Consider the following 23,325-nt stretch of genomic DNA (forward strand, 5'->3'; position numbering starts at 1 on the left):
CGTTCTTGAAAGTATCCAGAGACTTGACTTTCACTGCTTTCTGGGGCAGAGCATTCCATAGATCCTTCACTTCTGGGTGAAGAAATTTCTCCTCAACTCTGTTCTAAATGGCCTACCCCTTATTTTTAAACTATGTCCTCTGGTTCTGGACTCACCCATCAACGGAAACATGCTTCCCGCCTCCAGTGTGTCCAATCCATTAAATATCTTATATGTCTCAATCAGTTGCCCTCTCATCCTTCTAAACTCAAGTGTGTTCAAGCCCAGTTGCTTCAATCTTTCAACATATGATAGTCCCACCATTCCAGGAATTGACCTCGTGAACCTACGCTGAACTCCCTCAATAGCCAGAATGTCCTTCCTCAAATTTGGAGATGAAAACTGCACACAATACTCCAGGTGTGGTCTTACCAAGGCCCTGTACAGCTGCAGAAGGACCTCTTTGCTCCTATACTCAATTCCTCTTGTTATGAAGGCCATTAGTTTTCTTCACTGCCTGCTGTACCTGCATGCATGCTTTCATTTACTGATGTACAAGAACACCTAGAACTCACTATACTTCTGCTTTACCTAACTTGACTCCATTTAGACAGTAATCTGCCTTCCTGTTCTTGCCACCAAAGTGGATAACCACACATTTATCCGCATTAAACTGCATCTGCCATGCATCCGTCCACTCACCTAGCCTGTCCAAGATACCCTGTATTTTCATAACATTCTCTTCACATTTCACCTTGCCACCCAGCTTTGTGTCATCAGCAAATTTGCTAATATTACTTTTAATGCCTTCATCTTTATGAATGTATATTGTAAATAGCTGCGGTCCCACTGGTCACCACCTACACTTCGCTTCCTGTCAGGAAGAAAGCTTTGGTTAAGTTTTGTTCAGTTTTGTTTAAGTTTATTACCAGTTTGCTCATTTAAAGCACTCTGTCAACTGTACCATGTGATCATTCCAGAACTCCCTAAAGATCACTACATCGTCCAAACAAACTGCACAGTTTGTTAACCCAGCCACAACTCTGTCTTTGGAATATGGCTGGTGCTTTCTTCATTCCATCACTTTGAACTGATATAGCCCATTTGGGGTTACAAATGTGAAAATGTTTTTTGCTTTCTCTGATAAAGATACCTGCCAATAACCACGCAGTGAGTCCAACTTTCTTTACACAGTCCTCCAATCTTGGTATTAGGTATGAGTCTGATTTTGTTATGGCTTTGATCTTCCGATAATCCACGCAAAATCATTGAGTCCCCATTAGGTTTGGAAACTAACGATTGGCAAACTCCACTCATCCTGATTCAGTTCAATGATACCTTCGTTGAGCACTGCCTCCACTTCCTTCTGGCCCTGTCTGGCTTTGAAGGGATAAAGCCTGTAGGGGTATCATTTTATCGGAACAGCATTCCCTACTTCTATCTCTTGCACGATAGCATTAATCCTCCCTAACCTATTCCTGCAAATTTCCTCATACTGCTGCACAAACATTTCAACTGCATTCTTTGCTCCTGAGACAGATAGATTACTAACCTATCCCACTCCTCAAGGACTTCCTCATTGATTAATATATTTTGAGGCACATCAAATTTCATAACATTTGGCTTTGATTCTTCACTCTAAGAGGCAGTAACTAACACCTGCTTCTCCAGTCCCTTCTCTCTATTATAGTAAGGTTTCAACATATTTACATGACATACCAGTTTTCTCCTATCTGGCAGATAGTTCACCTGACTTAACTTTTTCTCAATTTGATAGGGACTGCTAAACCTGGCTTTGAAGGGATCACCTATCACTGGTAACAATACTAATATATCTTCTGCACAGGAAAATGTCCATATTTTAGAGTTTTTATCTGCCACCTGTGTCATTCCATACTGTGCCCTCTTCAGGTGCTGTTTCACGAACTCAACTACCTAATTTAATCTCTCCCTCATCACCGATACATAATCCAATTGTGGGATCTCCGACTTTGGCCCTATCAATTTCTCTTTAATAATTTCAAAGGGCCTCTCACTTCCTGTCCGAATATTAACCCAAAAGGAGTAAACTGAGTAGATTCATTTGGGGCACCTCTAATATGCACTTGACTTAAAGTGCTGTATACCTTAGCTATCCATGATTTCCTTAAACAGCCTAGCAGTAAAATTAGATCCTTAGTCTGACTGAATCTCATTGGGTAGCCCATACTGCATCTTCAAATTATCCAGCACAGTCTGTGCCTGCAGTTAGTTACATGATAGGCTTGCCAACTTTTCAATTTATCACTGTCTCTTAAAGGTACAGTATAACACCTTCAACTCCACAACATTATATTTTTCCTCACCCTGAGAGAAGCAAGCATTACTTGTAGAGAGGATGAATGGTTGGCCGCCCACTCTAGAGACAAGTTCTGAACTGTTTGTTTTAAAAGTGTTTTTAAGCAGTCTATCTTTTGCTTGAGTGAATTTACCATCCTACCTTAGGAGTACCTTTCCTTGCAAAGACTGAATAACATGATTCATCATGGGCCCACTTTAAAGGATATACCTCTGGAAGATGTAATTTTTCTTTTAGTCTCTGACTTAGAGATGCTCTCTTCCATATCCAGAAGTTTGAACTCTGGAAAAAGCAGCACCAATGGCCTTCCCCTTCATAGTTTGCTCGTGAGTCTTGCAGCACCTGATGTTCTAAGATTCTGCAATTAATAATTTGATTGAAGCGGATATCTGAAGATCTTATCATAAGTACATTTGGTCAGTGCGGCAAAAATGTAGATGTTGGTTTAAGGTTAAATATTGAGCACCTGGAATGTTTTTTGTACCTGATATTGGTGGGATTAGCAAAATAATATTTGTAATACAATATATCCTAACTTTGTCCTGATAAAGAAATCATAGGATAAATGTTGTGAGACCATTATGGAACTGATTGATAAAAGTACCAATTCTAATTTCTAATGCCAAAAAAAAGTTGAAGCTTAATAAAGGAGATGCCCACATTATCAAGTAAATTGTTTTGATTATCAAGTTGCTTGTATTCAGTGAGTACCAGAACTGGACCATGCATTAATTGTTTCTGTTAGCAGGCTATCCAATGAATAGGGGCTTCAAGCTTGTTAATGGTTCTGGGCCAGGCCTCCAAATTTGTTACAATTTGGTGGGAATTAGGAACTTTTAAAAAAGTTGACAAAGTGTGAGATTCCAAGTACTAACCAACAGAATAAAGTTACATGATTCCACTGTTTTGAATAAATGACTATACACCCTACAACACACAATATTGCAGAATATTCACACAATCTACTAACTTGTACCCTAACATCCAAAGTTAACATGAGGCAAGTATGGATAAGATAAGATACCAGACATTCATTCAAATAGGACTGAATTGTCATTAAAATTCCATTCCTAAATTTTTCCATAATCATGATATCCTTCACATTTTCAAAGTTTTACTCTAATTCCAATCAACAAAGCCTGATTACATTTCTGTTTTCATAGTGAATTCCATAAATGTTTTATCCTTGCTGTTGTAAAACCTTACTTAGTAAACTTCAGGAATAAGTTTCTAAGTGTTAAATACCACATTTCTAACTGTTTCATACTCTGAGGATTGTATTTCTAAAAGACTTGAATAAATATCCATTGCCTTACCGACCAGAATATTTTGTAGCAGAAGGTTCGTGAGTCCCTTAGTCAGTTCGATGATTCAATGAATGCAGTTTGTTTCAATGAATGTGCGTTCAGCTTGTGGCTCTGAACGAATGAGAGTACGTCTACTCAATGAATTATCATGTGCAGTCCTTTTCATTGAATGAACGAGCGCAGTAGGATTCACTAAATAAGTGAGTTACGTTTGTTCCATTGAAACAAGGAATAATGTTTTTAATTCTAACTCCAAATTTTTTGCTAATGATTAGCACAACCTTGGTCATTGTTTGCAAATCATTTGAGGATAAGTCTTTTCTGTCCAGAAAAAGACATAGCAACAGCAGTCATTTTGATTTCCAATATGTGCAACTAACTTCAGCATGAAAATCTTCTCAACTTTAAGCGTAGCAAGACCCAACCCAACACTCATATATTTAACTATGGATTTCAACTCCCAGAAGGGCCCTAAATTATATTGCGAACTATCCTTTTTGTAAAGTTCACAAAATATGAGATGCTAGATGCTAACAGATTAAAGCCACAGATTCAGTGGTTTAGTACACTCCACAATAAACCTTCAAGTCCAAAGTTAGAACAGTTACAGTTAATCTAGTATATGAAAATCATATTCTAACAGAGAGTCATCGATATTTTTTCAGCATGGAAACAGACCTTTCAGTGCAACTTGTTCTCAGCGATGAGATATCCAAAGCTGATTGAGTTTTATTTGTTAACATTTGGCCTCTGAACCTTTCCTATTCATAGCTGAAAATGTGTTGCTGGAAAAGCGCAGCAGGTCAGGCAGCATCCAGGGAACAGGAGAATCGACGTTTCGGGCTTTTCCAGCAACACATTTTCAGCTCTGATCTCCAGCATCTGCAGACCTCACTTTCTCCTTTCCTATTCATATGCCTTTTAAATGTTGTAATTGTAGCTGCCTCCACTAACTCCTCTGGCAGGTTGTTCCATACACGCACCACTCTTGGCATGAAAATGTTTCCCCTCAAATCCCTTTGAATTCCTTCCCTTCTCACCTCAAACCTATGCCTGTTAGCTTTAGACTCCTTTACCCTGGGAGAAGTATTTTGGTTATTCACCAAATCCACGTCCCTCATGATTTTATAAATGTCTGTAAGCTCACCCCTCAGCCTCTAGAGAAGAAAGCCTCAGCCTATTCAGCCTCTTCCTATAGCTCAAACAATCCAATTCTTGCAACATGTTTGTAAATCTTTTCTGCACTTTCTTAAGTTTAACAATATCCTTTCGATAGAAGGGAGACTAGAATTGAATGCAGTATTCTAAAAATGGCCTCCCCAAGGTCCTGTATAGCCACAACATGACAGCTCAGCTCCTATACTCAATATTCTGACCAATAAAGGCAAGCATGCTAAACATCATCTTCAACACCCTGTCTACCTGCAACTCCACTTTCAATGAACAATGTACTGTACCCATCTAAAATTAATTGAGACAAATATGGGTAACAAACAAATAGAACACCCCACAGAGCACATCAAATGGCAAATTCAATCAAAAATCAAATTTCTCAACAGTCCTGGATGTTAGTGATAAGGTTCTGCTTGGTAGACTGGTTAGTAAGGTGAGAACACATGGAATTCAGGGGGAGCTTAAAGGCAGGAGTTAGAGGGTGGTGATAGAGGGTTGGTTTTTGGACTCAAGGACTGTGACCAGTGGTATGCAGCAGAATTGGTGCTAGGTCTCACTGCTTTTCATCATTTATATAAATCATTTGGATGTGAATATAGGAGGCATGGACAGTAAGTTTGCAGATGGCTCCAAAATAGATGGAGTAGTGCACCGTGAAGCAGATCATCTCGGAGTACAATGGACCTTGATTAGAACGGCCAATGGTCCAAGGAGTGGCAGATGAGTTTAATTTAGATAAATGTGAGGAGTTGCATTTTGGTAAGGCAAACCGGGGCAGGATTTATGCAGTAAATGGTATGGGACCTGGGATTTGTTACAGGTCAAAGAGACCCGGGGCGCAGATGTTCAGTTCCTTGAAAGTGGAATCACAGGTAGAAAGGGTGGTGAAGGTATTTGGCACACTTGCCTTCCTTGGTAAGAAAATTGAACATAGGAGTTGAAATAACATTTTTCATTGGTACAGGACACTGGTGAAGCTACTATTAGAATACTACATACAACTCTGGTCTCCCTTCTTTAGGAAAAATGTTGCTAAGCTTGAAAAGGTATACAAAGGATATATGAGGATGTTGCTGAGATTGGAGAGTTTGAGTTATAAAGAGAGGCTGAATAGGCTGGGGCAATTTTGCCGAGAGCGAAGAGGCTGAGGGGTGACATTAGAGGTTTATAGAATCATGAAGAGCATGGATATGGTGAACAGCTGAAGCCTTTTTCCCAGGGTGGAAGAGTCCAAAACTAGGGGACATAGATTTAAAGTGAACGGGGGAAGATTTACAAAGGGCCTGGTGGGGGCCTTTTTCAAGTAGAGGGTGGTGCATTTATGGAACAAACGACCAGAGAAAGTGGTGGAGGCAGGTAAAATTATAACTTTTAAAAAGCATCTGGATGGGTGTATGAATAAGAAGGATTTATGGGCTAAATACTGGCAAATGGGACTAAGTCAGATTGGGATGTCTGGTCGACATGGACAAATTGGACTAAAGGTCTGTTTCCGTGCTTTATGATTCTATAACTCTATGACATGGTAGGTCTGAAATCTCAACAAAACTTCACAATAAATCACAATTCTTCTGATGATCTGTCCTCTAAGAGCTGCATGGACTGCCTTAGTGATTGCTGAAGTTCTGATGGATCACCTTCCTATCCTGGGTGTACATTTCCCTGGATTTTGAGAACTAGAACTCAAGTACTTATTCACTTTCACAATGCTAACTTTCCATCAATAGTTAGCTTCAGCAAGCAGGGCCTGCCCTTTACTTTTCCCTGAGATCTAGTATTGCTCAGTTATATCAAGTTATTCCTAAGACTCTTTTGGGAGTCCTAGGAGCACAGAAATTCACAACTATTCTTAGAACTTGTTCCTGAGTAGCAACTTAGAATCAGTGTAGTTCAGTTGTTTTCTGAACTTTCTAGCTAAATGACAACGCTGCTTAACATGAAGCCTACTTCTGTCCACTTGTCTCTCTCTCATACATTACCAACTATCTTTAACCATTGAATTGCTCCTTACTGACCTATGAGCTTTGTGAGTGATCCATTGAGAACCTTGCATCAAGTAGGGTGGCACAATGGCTCAGAGTTAGCACTGCTGTCTAGCAGAGTTCGATTCCATCCTTTGATGACTGCTTGAGTAGAGTTTGTATGTTCTCACTGGATCTATGTGGGTGCTCCAGTTTCCTTCCACAGTCCAGTGATATGCAGAGTAGGTGGGTTGGCCATGCTAAATTGTGCCGCAGTGTTTTCATATAGGCGGGCTAGGTTTATTAACCATGGTAAATGCAGGGATAGGGTGGGAGTATTGGGTCTGGATCAGATGCTCCCCAGAGGTTCGGTGTAGACCCGATAGGAAGACCTGCCCTTGGTCCTAGGCAATATTGAATGGCGTTAATATTTTTAACAGTCAAATAAATGCAGCATCTCTTGGAATTTTCTGTTCCCTGACTGTTGCAATTTCCACACCTTGCTAGCTTGCAAATTATCAATTGCATTAAACAAAGTGGTTTTCATCACAATCTCGATTGAAATGAAACTCCTTATTAGCATGATCTTTGCATTAATGTATGTGTACAAAATTCACTTCGTGGGAAGTGCGTTATTAAATTTTGCTTCATGAAGTGAATCTTAATCCCCCAAAATGGTTGGGTTTGGATCATGTAAGATAATAGATTTAAAATCTAAAACCATTATCTTGAATGCTTATTTCTGAATATAATGGCAGCTAGACAATGGGCAGGTTGCCAGCCTGTTCCTGGGAACTGTGTTGAATATTTAACAATTCCAATAAGATTGGCAGCCTCTGAATTGCCAACTTTGTAGGCTTCTTGGAAACCTGGCAGTTAAAGGTAGCCAAGGACAGCATCAGACAGAAGCTCTGTGTTTTTGGAGCATTATTGGTGGAAAAGGAAGTAGACTTCCTTCCTCATTGGTCTCCAATTGCACCACCCAGTCTCTCACTGCAAAGGCCTCAGGGTATACTCAATATCTGATATCGGGGATTAGACTTCCTATCTACCCTGGGATGAGAATCAGACCTCCCAATTCCCACCCACCCTCAGTAAGTAACAGCAAGTTTTCCTCCATTGTCCTTCCTCTTGTTGTACCACCCTTCCCTTTAGCCTGGAAGTCAGGTTTATTGATCAGGCTGACTTCAAACACAGGAAACTATTAAAATACTGGTGTTTCTGGAATTCTGAAATAAAAGCAAAAAAATCTGGGAGCACTCAGAAGGTTAGCTAACATCCATGCAGATAGAGAGGGAGGGTTTAATGTTTCATATCACTTCTTCTCATGTTTTGTTAATAATTTAGATATTGGAATAAAGGAACCATCCTCAGCAGAGTCCTCAGCAGAGGCCTCACCTTCATTCCCCTACACTCTCGGATTAACGAGTTCAACATGCGGCGTGACATCGAACAATTCTTCCGCCGCCTTCGCATCCGTGCCTACTTCTTCAACCAGGATTCTCGCCCACCCTCTGACGACCCCTTCTCCCGCCTCCAACACACTCCATCCACCTGGACACCCCGTGCTGGCCTCTTACCTGCCCTCGGTCTCTTCATAGCCAACTGCCGCCGCGACATTAATCGCCTCAACCTCTCCACCCCTCTCACCCACTGCAACCTCTCACCCTCAGAATGTGCAGCCCTCCACTCCCTCCGTTCCAACCCCAACCTCATTATCAAACCGGCAGACAAGGGAGGCGCAGTAGTAGTTTGGCGCACCGACCTTTGCACCGCTGAGGCTAAACGCCAGCTCGCGGACACCTCCCCCTACTGCCCCCTTGACCATGACCCCACCTCCCACCACCAAACCATTATCTCCCAGACCATCCATAACCTCATCACCTCAGGGGAACTCCCATCCACCGCCTCCAACCTCATAGTCCCATAACCCCGCACCGCCCGTTTCTACCTCCTGCCCAAAATCCACAAACCTGACTGCCCCGGCCGACCCATTGTCTCAGCCTGCTTCTGCCCCACCGAACTCATCTTTGCATACCTCGACACGGTCCTGTCCCCCTTAGTCCAAGAACTCCCCACCTACGTTCAGGACACCACCCACGTCCTCCATCTCCTCCATGATTTTCGCTTCCCTGGTCCCCAACGCCTTATCTTCACCATGGACATCCAGTCCCTGTACACCTCCACTCCCCCAGCACGAAGGACTCAAAGCCCTCCACTTCTTCCTTTCCCGCTGTACCAACCAGTACCCTTCCACTGGTCCTCACCCTGAACAACTTCTCTTTCCAATCCTCCCACTTCCTCCAAACCAAAGGAGTAGCCATGGGCACCCGCATGGGCCCCAGCTATGCCTGCCTCCTGGTAGGATATGTGGAACAGTCCATCTTCCACAACTACACTGGCCCCACCCCCCACCTTTTCCTCCACTACATCGATGACTGTATCAGCGCTGCCTCGTGCTCCCACAAGGAGGTTGAACAGTTCATCCACTTTACCAACACCTTCCAACCGACCTCAAATTCATCTGGACCGTCTCAGACTCCTCCCTCCCCTTCCTAGACCTTTCCATTTCTATCTCGGGCGACCGAATCAACGCGGACATTTACTATAAACCGACCGACTGCCACAGCTACCTAGACTACACCTCCTCCCACCCTGCCACCTGTAAAAACGCCATCCCATATTCCCAATTCCTTCGTCTCCACCGCATCTGCTCCCAGGATGACCAGTTCCAATACCGTACAAAGACCGCAATTTCCCCCCAGACGTGATCGACGATGCCCTCCACCACAACTCCTCCACTTCCCGCTACTCCGCCCTTGAGCCCCACCCCTCCAATCGCCACCAGGACAGAACCCCACTGTTCCTCACCTACCACCCACCAACCTCCATATACATAGTATCATCCGTCGTCATTTCCACCACCTCCAAATGGACCCCACCACCAGGGATATATTTACCTCCCCTCCCCTATCAGCGTTCTGAAAAGACCACTCCCTCCGTGACTCCCTCGTCAGGTCCACACCCCCCACCAACCCAACCTCCACTCCCGGCATCTTCCCCTGCAACCGCAAGAAATGCAAAACTTGAGCCCACACCTCCCCCCTTACTTCCCTCCAAGGCCCCAAGGGATCCTTCCATATCCGCCACAAATTCACCTGCACCTCCACACACATCATTTATTGCATCCGCTGCACCCGATGTGGCCTCTTCTATATTGGGGAGACAGTCCGTCTACTTGCGGAACGTTTCAGAGAACACCTCTGGGACACCCGGACCAACCAAGCCAACCACCCTGTGGCTCAACACTTCAACTCCCCCTCCCACTCCACCAAGGACATGCCGGTCCTTGGACTCCTCCATCGCCAGACCATAGCAACACGACGGTTGGAGGAAGAACGCCTCATCTTCCGCCTAGGAACCGTCCAACCACAAGGGATGAACTCGGATTTCTCCAGTTTCCTCATTTCCCCTCCCCTCACCTTGTCTCAGTCCCAACCCTCGAACTCAGCACCACCTTCCTAACCTGCAATCTTCTTCCTGACCTCTCCGCCCCCCCACCCCCACTCCAGCCTATCACCCTCACCTTGACCTCCTTCCACCTATCGCATTTCCAACGCCCCTCCCCCAAGTCCCTCCTCCCTACCTTTTATCTTAGCCTGCTGGACACACTTTCCTCATTCCTGAAGAAGGGCTCATGCCTGAAACGTCGATTCTCCTGCTGCTTGGATGCTGCCTGACCTGCTGCGCTTTTCCAGCAACACATTTTCAGCTCTGATCTCCAGCATCTGCAGTCCTCACTTTCTCCATAAAGGAACCATCTTCAACTGAAAAAGTCACAGATTGATTTAGATAAACGAGGAAGAAAGTGTTGTGCATTTAGTGTTGGGGATAAAACTGCAGGCAAATTTACATGTTCTATGATATCCGTTAAATGGAATGGATTGGAAAAGTGGTCTGGAGACTAATAATGGGTTACATATTGAAGCTTCATCAACAATGTGAGGTGGTTTTGGAGAAAGTAAATCATGGTTTAGTGCAAGATCTATCATCTCTCTAAACCCACTATATAATCAATGTGAGAATGGATTGCTTGGTATGGTCAGATGATGATAAGATGAGGTTGATGTCAAAAAACGGACAGGCTTGTTGGGCCTAATAGTCATTGAGGAATAGGACCCCAAGATCATTTTCTATTGGTAGTTGGTGATTTCCTGTTTCCTAGGTGTCAGACATTCATAAGATTTTCAAAGTTGCAACTTTTAATGATCTGTGCAGTTAGAATTCTTTGCAATTTGAGCATGATATTTTCTGTAGCCCAACATATTTAGTTTAATCATGTATGTAAGATGTTCGAGCTGTGTTGAGTTTCTGGGGGTAGAGAGTAGGTGTGAGAGTCAGATCAAATCAATACACTACTACAGCTGTTAGTGGTCGGAGGAAAATAGGAGTGAGAGACAAACACCCACAGTTGCAGTGAATAACTGATTAAAACAGGTTAACATTGTGTGTAAGAAAGTAATGAAAGAATATTTTTATATTTCTCATTGAATCTACTAAAAGAGTAATTTCAATGTGCTCTGCATCACAGTAATCCAATTTATGACTCGATGTAAAGAATTAATTTACAGTGTTGCTAAAATTAGAAGTCTGCTCTCAGTAAGATAAGTTACAGGTTAGGAAGTAGCGGTCTGTCAGAAAAAGCTGCTGCTGTTGCTGCTTTATTACAGCTTCCTATCAATTGTGAGATCAGCAGAGGAAATGAATTCATTGCTTCCATTTTCCACTGTGATAAGCACATTTTGAAAAAAAAATGCCTTGAGGAGAAGAAATCAAATAATGCAGACATCTGTCTGTTTAAGATTTAGGGAGCAATTTGCACAAATGTTATAGAGTGTCAGAATTCCCAGTGCTAACACTTCAAAATGTAGAATTCCATTGTACTCATCAAATTGATTGCTATGGCAACAGTAAAGCTCCATGTCACAAGATGAGTTTTTACAATTTTCCAAAAGCTATTGTAGGTTTTGAATTTAAGTAAAGAATATTTTCCTTTTGCAAGTAAACAACTACAGTTGTAACAATGTTCTGGAAGAGGTTGAAAAACAGTGACTATTTCACTGAGCTTTGAGACAATTTACTGAAGAAAACAAAAGCAGTGTCCCTTGTACCAAAGTCACATCAGTAAGTTTTCAAATTGCAGAATGTCACAAGCAGTAATAAAATGATTGACCAATTAAATTGTTTTAACTGGTCTTGAATTGTGCTGAACATGAGAAAAAGGTATTTTTGCTAGTTCAAGAGAATTCCTGCCTGACATGATAGACAATTCTTAGCTTCCAGGCTGAATCAAACTCTTTGTAATCTTGGTTCCCCACTCATTACCCAAGTTGAATTTCCAATTCCTTATTCCTTCCTCAGGAAAATTGCCTACTTTGTCCTTTTGTAAGGTTGCCTGTTCCTGCCTTCATTTTAACTTGTTTTTCTCTGAGATCTTGATCCATACCTTAGTCAATTCAGACTGAAGGATTTTCACTGATGAGTTGGCAATTGGCCTGATTCAACAGACACATATTCACATAAAAAAAATTCCCCAGCTGTCAGCCCATCTCTGCCTCTGTCACCTGCTGGAACATTATCTACGGCTCCCACAGATGGACTGTCTGGCATTCTCTTGTTAAACTCCACTTAGTCATTTCGGATCAATCTTGTCCTTGGAGGCCTTCTTTAAAATTCACTTATTTTACCTGTATAATATAGTTCTTTAGCTCATTGGCTTTACCAATATAATGCCCCATTGGATTGCAGAGTGGAGTCCAGGCATTTGTGCCACAGGATGAAAAGATTTTTTAAATACAATGCTATAGGATTGAAAAGTCTATTAAGAAACAATGTCATTGGTCTCCTAAATCTAGAATGACTGTGCACTAACTGTGCTTACTTCCTCTTATTGCAAAGTGGCAGGAAAGGTTTGGTGTTGCATCCGAGCTCTTAGAATATCTTACAATTGAATAGGCCATGAATGATGTTCCAGTGGAAGGTAGAATGACAGATTTATTGGGAACCATATATGAAGATGAAATACTTGTGGCCAAGGCCATAATATATATATTTTTTATTCATCTGTGGGATATAAGTGTTCTAATCGAGCACAAATTAAACACCAAAACAGGCCTGTAACTTTAAGACAATTGCATGACACCAAAATATATGCATAGTAATATCAGTAAGCACAAAACCCAGAATGTGTACCAGTTTGTGTCAATAGTTAGTCTTGGAAATAAACTTCAAGACATCTGTCATGTAAAAAACCCAACTCTTTCTGGTGTACGTTACTTGGGTTAACATACATAAACTGACAAAGTTCATCTGTGAGCAATGCTGGCAAGGCTAGCATTTATTACCTATCCCTCATTGCTCTTAAGATGACTGGGTTGAGTTGCTTTCTTGACCACAACAGTCCATGTAATGAAGGCACACCCATAAAGCTGTGAGGAATGGAGTTTTGGTGCACTTGGAACAGAACATTGAGATTCATTGGAAGACATGGTTGTAATGTTGTACTGGATTGCTGAGGCACAGTGGCAGCTGTAAAAAAGTATGTAACTCAAGTAAAAGCATGTGAAAATCTTACTGAAGAAGCTGAGCAAGATTCCTCGTGATTCAGAGCAAGAATTGTCATGACATTGAATAGGTCTGCCCAGCACAATGTTTGGAGAGAAGTGATCCAAGTAACAGGAGTTTGAGTATATCATAATTTTCTGAAGCACTTATAATTTTTACATTATTGTGGACTTGAGAAATTCATAAGAAAGTGGTGTGGAAAGCCACCTTTGTTATATTTACACTGAATTCATACAGATGCAGTAGAAGTAAGTGTCGACCAGGTTTGTGGGTGTGGGAAAATTTTGTGTTCCTTTTAATCTGATCAGCATGGTGGGTTAGATTTTACAGAACCAGAGTGTGAATTAAATGGTTTAATTCACAGCTATATTTGAACTGTAATGAAGGGATTTGGATCGGGTTGAAAGCGTGTGAGATTGAACGGAGATTATCCCAAGTTTGGCAATACATCAAGGAAAACATTGAGAACCAGTGATTTTAAGAACTGATATTTCATTCATTGTCAATCTTTAAGTACTGGAATGTCTATTTTTCAGATTGCAGAGGGGATGGCATACATTGAACAGAAAAACTACATCCACAGGGACTTGCGAGCTGCCAATATTCTAGTATCAGATGCTTTGATCTGTAAAATTGCAGACTTTGGTCTTGCCAGGCTTATAGATAATGAATACACAGCAAGAGAAGGTAAGGCTTTGTTTTGTATTCACAAATTTTCAAGGAGTATATGTTCCTAAGCCTTTGAATGTATAGAATGCTAATAATATACTTAGCATTGTTTCTGCTTTCCCCATTTCTGAAATCCCTATAATTCTGAATTCCTCAATACCCCATTGTCATTCTTCACCACTGCTCTGGGCCATAGATGCGTCAAAGAATTTTGTATGGATAGTGGATAGTTTAGTGTTAAATTTGGAGTTGATCTAACTGTGTCTATATCAAGACCTTATCTGTACTTGGAAAGTTTGGAACAAAAATTGCAGTTGAAGTGGTTCAGCTTATCAGATACACACACACTGTCTAGTTGATGTTTCCTTCTAATAAAATGAAAAAAAAATTCAATGGGAGGATGGTTGTTATTTATTTTTATTAAGTACAATTGCTCCTTGTGCTTCAGTAAGTCAATTTATTTTCTGGTGTTGAACTAAGTCATTCAAGAACATCCTAGTTTCTCTGGCTTATTCTTTCTTAATGTTCCCAGCTCTATTGATGCAATATACACATTATGGGCGGGAAATATTCTCATTCTTGTTTGATATCCAGTTACTTTCACTCAAAGGACAAGCTTTGGAACAGCTGGTTTGGTAGTCAACAGCACTTGCCCCTGAGTCCAGAGCACAATGCACAATAAGTTAAAACCTTCTGGAAAGAAAAGATGAAAATTGGTGGCAAGAACAATAATTTTTACATTTTTTATTTTCTTTTTGTCACAGGTGCCAAATTCCCAATCAAATGGACAGCACCAGAAGCTATTAATTATGGCACGTTCACAATTAAGTCTGACGTCTGGTCCTTTGGAATACTTTTAACAGAGATTGTAACATATGGGAGAGTGCCATATCCAGGTAGTGTAGCAATTGCACTGGATATCTGGATTTTAATGGATTTAATGTATGATTTATTTTACATTGAAATGATAACAGTGACAGCAAGCATTCAGTAATATAATGTACTATTGAGTAGCTGAACACCAATCCTAATGATACTTATTAAACAGATGACTTAAAGCTGGCAATGTCATGTTAATCCCAGCGAGAGCTGAAACTGCACTTTTAAAACAGATGCATGTTTTGACACATTGCTCAATATCTAGATAGTGCTCTCTGATTCTGTCAGGCCATGGTTTGAAATGTGTGAATGGATGTATAAAGACTTTTTCTGGCTTCCTCAGAAACATGGAATGCTATGGTTCATGTGCAAATATACGGTGCACAGTTCAGCAAATAATGAGCTCCACCTTTAATTTTACAGCCTCAGGGGAGACCTTTAACTCATTGGAACCAATGACAGCCATGTCTAATATTTCTCTACTTGGTATCATTTCCACATCCTTTTCCAAATCCCTTTATTTTTCCATTTCGCATATTCATCTAGTCTCTTTACTGGAGTTTATGTGGATTTGCTTTTCACAGAAATTTTTCACAGTGCATCTAATGTCCTAATAAACCACTGGACATGTATATTTTTTAAAAAATCTCCTACAATAAACTTTTGTTATTTTTAGTGACTATTAATTATTTATCTTTCCCATTGCTGCAACCATTCTGTGATTTTGTGATACCTTATTAAAATCCCTTCTAATTGTAAATGTCTCTATCAGATCTCTTAACCTTTGTTAAAAAAACAAGTTTAACTTGATTATAAAAGTCAAGAATGTTGCTCAGTACAGCATTGGGGATATGCTGCCTTGTTGGAGGTGTTGTCTTTCTGTTGAGATATTAGACTGAGGTCCCATCTCCCTGCTTGGGTGGATGTAAATGATCCTATGATACTCCAAAGATGTGCAGGTCAGGTGAATTGGCCATGCTAAATTGCCCATAGTGTTAGGTGCATTAGTCAGAGGGAATTAGGTCTGCGTGGGTTACTCTTTGGAGGGTTGGTATGGACTGGTTGGGACTGTAGGGAATCTAATCTAATTTATTTTGATAAAGAATGGGGAAGTTATTCTGGATAGTACTTACCTCTTATTGAACTATTACTAAGACAAGTTATCTTGCCATTATCACATTAGTGTTTGCGGTAGCTGGCTCTGTGATTTCACTTCAAAATTGCACTTCAGAAAATTACACTTCAAAAGTGTTTCTTCGGCCATGAAGTGCTTTGAGACATCCTGTGGTCATGGAAAGTGTCATATCAATACAAACCTGTCTAATTTCTTAGCACAGAAACTGGTCATTCAGTCCAACCAGTCCGTGGTGATGTTTGTGATGTAACAGGAAATTAGAATTGCTTAGCATGATTTTCCCCTCCCTGAGATAGTAAAAATAATTCTGAATGTGAGGATTTAATTCAGTGAGAGTTTAAGCATTAAATTCTCACCATAGAGAAAAACCTTTGCAATCAAGACCTCATTCCACAAAAAGGAAGATTAGATTCATACCATTCGATAGCATGAAGCCTATTTGCACCTCATTAATTACATAAGTTGTCATATTTACTTTTCCTTCCAAATTTATTTCTTCTCAGTTAAGAAAGCCACTCCTTTCAAATCTCAACAGCAAAACAAAGTGAGTCCCAGTTGAGTCAGGTCCTCTACTTTGAGTCTGGGTGAGCTCATGGACGTGTCAGCCATCTTTCTTCTTTTTACTTTAAGTGGACCTGCTACAATTATATTTAGTGCCTCCATGGTTACTGGGGACAGTGTCTCCCTGAACCCTCTACCCACATAATTGGGTAATGGCAATACATCAGCCTCAGAACATCAGGTTACATATGTGGCATCAACAGGTTCAGACTGCACTTGTTCTATCATACGAAGCTTTTGCAAGCAGGAGCAGCCAGCAGCCTCTGACTCAGAGGACGTGCTTTGGTGCAGAGTGAAAAGCAGCCAACTTAAACTTAAGCATCCATAAAAGGCAGGCAGCCTGTGACAGTAGGAAACAATGAAGAGAACACATAATAGTCAGTCTCTGCATGATGCTGTGTCAACTTCAGAGGTGCAGAATATGCCAGCAGATAATGCAGCAAATGTAATGCTAATGCAGTAAATATAATGTTAATGCTGGAAGAGAATGTTGGTGTGTGAAAATCAAAGGGAAAGAATGTCTAGTGGGATAAAGCTGGAGTCTAGTCAATCAGTGGGTACGAACACAATTAGTCCTAAGGGCTGTGCCATGTACTATCCAGGGATTGACCACAGTACTGAAATGACTCTACAGAGGCTAGTATTCTGTCAGCCAGTCGTTCTTTATTTACACATGAAGAGTCTTTGACACTGATCCAGATTCGTTAGAGCCAGAAGTCTGATATTCCTGTTGTTGCTTGTCAGCCGGGACTCCCTGACTGGACTAGATTGGGGTGGTACAGTAGGTCAGTGGTTGCCACTGCTGCCTCACAGCGCCAGGGATCCAGGTTTGATTCCAGCCTCGGGCAACAATCTGTGTGGAGTTTGCATGAACTCCCTATGACAACATGAGTTTCATCTGAGTGCTCCAGTTTCCTCTCACTGTCGAAAGATGTGCAGGTTAGGTGGTTTAGCCATGGGGAATATGGAGTTACAGAGATGGGATGGATCGGGGTGGGATGCTCTTTGGAGGATTGGTATGGATTTGATGAGCCAATTGGCCTGCTTCCACACTGTGGGGATTCTATTAATAGGCCCAATCAAGGAACTCATATTGTATGAGTTCCACCTGGCTGACCTCAATACAGTCATTAAAAGTAGTTTAACAACATGTCTGGGGACAACAGGCCCTGGCTCCTCTCTTACATCTTGCCTTTGGTCTCAGTGTCTCTGACACTCATTTAGAGTAGGTTGGTTGCAGTCCTAGGCTCATAGGCCCTCAGATGATGAGGCTATCTGCAGTTGGTTGAGGGAACAATTAATGTTTGGTGGTTGCAATGTAGCATGTCCTTTTATTGGTTTGCAGATACTCACATTGTTTCAATTAACCCAGTTCTGTTGTGACAATGTGATAGTATAGCAGGCTTATAAATAGTACAAGGGAAATATATTTATAAAAATGCTGCTTTTAAACAATGATTGAACCGCAGTTGTGTCCTTGAAACTTGTTTATCCTCCCTCTCCTTCCCACCATTTCTAGGTTCAGGCTCAAGTTCTGCAGTGGGGTTGGAGAGAACCTGCTGTGTGATACCCTTGGTAACTTTGAAGATTTAGGTGATTAGTCCTAGAAAGCTTTTAACCTTTGACTTTGCTGGGAATCTTCTGCCTAAATGCAGGCTCAACCTCCATATGTTGACCCGGTGCAAACATTGTGGTTACGAGCAGGGGGAGCTGGAGGAGCTGGGCACCATTAGAGCTTTTAGAGAAGAAGCTGTTGGGGTGTTTATCTGTCGGTCTGTCAGTTCTGGCTGTCACCAGTCTGCCTAACCGAATAGAAGAGGCACACATGGAGTGGGATTGAATATCTTGGCCCCCTTTCACCTTGTCAGTGATGTGAATGCCCATGTTTAATGTGATAGAACATGGGCTACAGTGTATAACTGGCAGACAGGGAATATACAGCTGGACCTGGTCTCCAAAGCATCCTCTGTCTTTTCCATGTGTTTACATACCAGAGCCACCTCAGTGTTGAGAACATGATGAACTCCTGTATCTTTTGTTTCAGTCTACTAAGGGCCACTGGCACACCTGATGGTGAACCCATTATTACTAATAATCTGTCTACCTCCTCCTGAAATTTATTCAGTGTTCCAGCATCTGCCATACTCAGGGGTAGTGAATTCTACAGATTTACGGCATTTTGAAAAAAGTAATTCCTCTTATTTCTGTTTTAAATCTGCCAATCTATGAGCTCTTGTTCTAGATTGTCCCACAAGGGGAAACATCCACTGTGTCCCCCTTAACATCTTACATACCATAATTACCACCGTGGGCGGCACGGTGGCACAGTGGTTAGCACTGCTGCCTCGCAGCGCCAGAGACCCGGGTTCAATTCCCGACTCAGGCGACTGACTGTGTGGAGTTTGCACGTTCTCCCCGTGTCTGTGTGGGTTTCCTCCGGGGGCTCCGGTTTCCTCCCACAGTCCAAAGATGTGCAAGTCAGGTGAATTGGCCATGCTAAATTGCCCGTAGTGTTAGGTAAAGGGGTAAATGTAGCGGTATGGGTGGGTTACGCTTCGGCGGGTCGGTGTGGACTTGTTGGGCCGAAGGGCCTGTTTCTACGCTGTAAGTAATCTAATCTCATCTAATCTAATCTAAATTAAATCTTCCATACTTCTAAACTCTAGCAACAATAGGCTTAAACTGCTCAATGTCTCCTTATACGATAAGCCTTTCATAGCTAGAATTAATCGAGTGAACCTTCTCTGAACTGACTCCAGTGTAGTTCTACCCTTCGTCAAGTAAGGGGACCAGAACTGTATGAATACAAAAATGGTGTGACAATCCTGCTGTTTGCCATTCCTTTGTTGGTCCAGGAGCTCTCCTGCTCCTATTTCTTATGTTCCTCTATTAGTCTTGACATTCATCACCAGATTGCAGTGAAGATTGGCCCATAATGTGAGAAGTCATGAGTATGATAGAAATGGGTGCACGATCATAGCCATTTAAGATGGTGAGGCAGTTGCAGGTAGTGAGCAGGAAGAGCAGAGAATAGGAAGGGTTAATAATTTTTGAGGAAGTGATGGGTGTGAGCCCTTGAGGGGGCATTTTGCTTGTGATATTGACACTTGCAATCCAACACCCTTGATGGAATGTATGTGCAGTGAACAGAATTAGAGTGAGTGATGGCCCTTAGAGTGTGAGGTATCAGGGAAAAGATGAAGTTGATTTCCCTTGTGGAGCTACTTTCGGGAGGACACGAGGGCCTAATGTTATTATCGCTGGACTATTAATTTGATGTCCCAGGCAATGTTCTGGAATTTGAATTTGATGAAAATCTGGATTTAAAGGTCTGGTGAAGATCATGAGACCATTGTTGATTGTCAGGGAAAAAAAAAGACACGCATCTGATTGACTAATGTCCTTGAGGGAAGGAAACTAGAAATCCTTATCTGGTCTGGCCTACATGTGACTCCAGACCCATAACAATGTGGTTGACTTTCAATTGTCCTCTGGGAAATTAGGGATGGACAATGAATCCCGGCTTGTGATGCCCACATCCTTTGAGTAAATTTTTAAAAAGCACAGCAAGTTATTCACTTTCTTTTGGCACTGTTGCCTGTCTTTCTTTAGTGAAGCCACAGCATTGAATTATGCTGCAATCTCTGATCAGGCTGAACATGTCTGATGAGATATCTAGTCATCATACCTAGTGATTCAGGAAGAGGACTAACTTCTGTCAGAAATCTAGTCCAGGAATGCATGAACATAAACCTTGGAGCTAATTTAGATTCACATCAGATGTTTAGTTTCATGGTTCCCATCACAGCCTGATGTGATCCTTACAGCTTGCAGCATCTGAAGTGGTGTCCAAAAGGCCTTTCAATATGCTGTTGTGGTCTTGAACCGCAGAAGGTCCCAGGCAAAGTGAGAATTTCTGGTTGCTCATCATGTGAATTGCTGAGTAACTGAAGCAGTATGTTGCCTGCATAGGGAATGAGCTGAGAAGCACATGATCCTATGAGATAATTCACTTCTGGTGCACATGGCCACCCAACACACTAACCTCCAATATTTAACTTAAAATGGGAAAAATTCCAACCTGAGTCTTAAATTAATATGAGAGTCATAGAGTCATAGAGATGTACAGCACAGAAACGAACCCTTCGGTCCAACTTGTCCATGCCGACCAGATATCCCAACCCAATTTAGTCTCACCTGCCAGCACCCGGCCTATATCCCTCCAAACCCCTCCTATTCATATACCCATCCAGATGCCTTTTAAATGTTGCAATTGTATCAGCCTCCACAACTTCCTCTGGCAGCTCATTCCATACACATACCACCCTCTGTGTGAAAAAGTTGCCCCCAGGTCTCTTTTATATCTTTCCCCTCTCACCCTAAGCCTATGCCCTCTAGTTCTGGACTCCCCCACCCCAGTGAAAAGACTTTGTCTATTTATCCTATCCAAGCCCCTCATGATTTTGTGAACCTCTATAAGGTCACCTCTCAGCCTCCGAAGCTCATCTGGTCCAGATCCTGTTGTAATCTGAGATACCCTTCTTCTCTGTCTAATCCATTCAAATGCTGATAGTTGGGGAATTCATTAATTCCAGAAAAAGTGTGACTCCATCCCTGTTGCAGAGTCCTGCTTGATAGAAATGCAGACAATTGAGTTATTTAATTTTGGTGGGCCAAATGGTTGTTTCTTATTTCACATTTCATTATGTTTTAAGAAAAATAGAGCTATTCTCGATTGAGTGTTTAGATTCAATTCTTTTAGGCAATGTCTAAACTGCTGTCATTCAGCTACCATTACCAATGAATAGTTAATGAACAATCTCCCCCACTGTGATAGGAGTGACAAGTTTGAACCCACAACCTACCACTCACTAATGCAATACAATTTTAAAAAATATACATTAAGTTTTGAATTTATATTTTCTTTATATTTATCATATCAAGTACAATAAAATGAAAATGTGCTAGGCTGAATCAAAAAGCTAAAGTATGCCAGTGAGGTGTAGTCAATTTGTAAAATTGTTTCATGCAGTATAGGACTGGAGATGAGTTAGTTACTTCTGGTTTAATATGATTAACTCTGATATTTATTTTTTACAGTCAAACCAACTGAAGAGATGGCAGTCCTGTGAACTTAGGATTTTTAGGGCAGGATTGTTGTGGCCAGTTGGACCTGTCGGTTTACCACCACTGTCCCCCACTCCAACTCCCCTCCAATTAACCTCAATGAAATGGCAGTGCATTGCATTGAAATCCACTGGATTTAGGTCAGGGCAGAGATAAGGTTAACAGAATCCAGACAGAAGCCCAGTCCATCACAGGACCACTTTTGCCAGGCTAAATTTTCAACTTTCATTCAATCAATAAATTTATGAAAGCTGACTGGAAGTATGCAGAGTTTGAATACAAATACTGGAACAGTTACTGTGCCAGGTATTTATTGGCTGCATTTCTGTTTTTTCCAGGAATGAGTAACCCTGAAGTGATTCGGAATTTAGACCGTGAATATCGAATGCCATGCCCAGACCATTGCCCAGATGAACTCTATGATATCATGATGAGTTGCTGGAAAAAGGTTCCAGAAGACAGACCTACATTTGAATATTTACAGAGTATTCTGGAGGACTTCTTTACAGCCACAGAAGGACTGTACCAACGTACTTAGCTACAAACAATTTGTTGGGCTACTGAAGCAAAAGGTTTATTTATTGCAGCACCTCAAATCATGCATGTGTTTTCATTCTTATGTCGCTGAAACTACTTACAATTTAATGTGAATTTAGGTCTCAAAACATTTCTCTGTCACATTCAATTTTCTGTGTTCAGTCCTATATTAGAAAGCCAAAGGACTTACCAATGACCTAAACCTACCAGTTGCGCTGAATTTCAGAAGATTGTGCTCTAGTGCCAACAGCAATTTGTGCTGGCAGAAAATAAATCAATGAGAAAATGCCATGAAAGTGCCTTCTGCATACTGTGTATAAGAACATTTTTCTCTCCAGAAAGTGCCCTCCCAGCAGCCATGACATGGTGCATCTCTATTGGACGTCTTGTTAATTTAGTCAAAAATATATTCATTACAATGGAAGTGCATTTCGAAATTCAACTTTGCACATGTTATGCTGAGCTGGTGTGATTTTTCTACCTTAGTTTCCAAAAGCAACACTGACTGGGTTGTACATTATTTGTTGTGTTATTTTATACATTAAAATACCTGGCAAGTTTCAAAATGAAACTATAATTGCTTAAGTTGATTTATTTTTTATGCTGGATTGTTTTAGGTTATATTTTATTTTAAATAATATTACACAGAGCAGACAGTTCTTAAAAATTACAGCATGTTGGAATATAATGCACCATTTTTAATTCTCAGCTTAAATTTATGTCACTGTTAACTTGAATTTGTACAATGATTCATATCCAAACACGCAAGCTTTAGGTTGTGCGGTGCTTCCCTGTTAAATGTTTGCTAACTTAAAAGCCTTTGTTGTAGATCGTTAAAACACACATTGTTTCCATACCTTGCTTGAATACATCAGTGCATTGCTTCAGTGTAGCAATACTGCAACTGAATATTCCTTTACAGGAGTCATGAGCTTGTAACCCGGTAACCTGTTTTTTAAAAAAACACAGTAACAAGATCTAACATGTCATTATCACAAGCAAGGCTAGTTTTTTTTTTAATCCATTTGTGGAATC

At 41.3% G+C, this 23,325-nt stretch overlaps 1 protein-coding gene across 3 annotated transcripts in view; it reads left to right on the forward strand.

The window, feature by feature from the left end:
• Positions 1–22,861, forward strand: part of LOC122543725 (proto-oncogene tyrosine-protein kinase LCK) — a 108,093-nt gene extending 85,232 nt beyond the window's left edge. For all 3 annotated transcript variants that reach the window (XM_043682498.2, XM_043682499.2, XM_043682504.2), the window contains 3 exons: positions 13,919–14,069; positions 14,816–14,947; positions 22,092–22,861. In XM_043682498.2, coding sequence (XP_043538433.1) covers positions 13,919–14,069; positions 14,816–14,947; positions 22,092–22,291 — 483 coding nt within the window. In that variant the 3' untranslated portion in view covers positions 22,292–22,861. The remainder of the gene's footprint in view (positions 1–13,918; positions 14,070–14,815; positions 14,948–22,091) is intronic.
• Positions 22,862–23,325: the final 464 nt, after the last annotated feature.

The sequence above is a fragment of the Chiloscyllium plagiosum genome, unplaced genomic scaffold (assembly GCF_037043375.1).
Source record: "Chiloscyllium plagiosum isolate Xiang-an unplaced genomic scaffold, Cpla_swu_hap1 HiC_scaffold_3, whole genome shotgun sequence".
Classification (NCBI taxonomy): Eukaryota; Metazoa; Chordata; class Chondrichthyes; order Orectolobiformes; family Hemiscylliidae; genus Chiloscyllium; species Chiloscyllium plagiosum.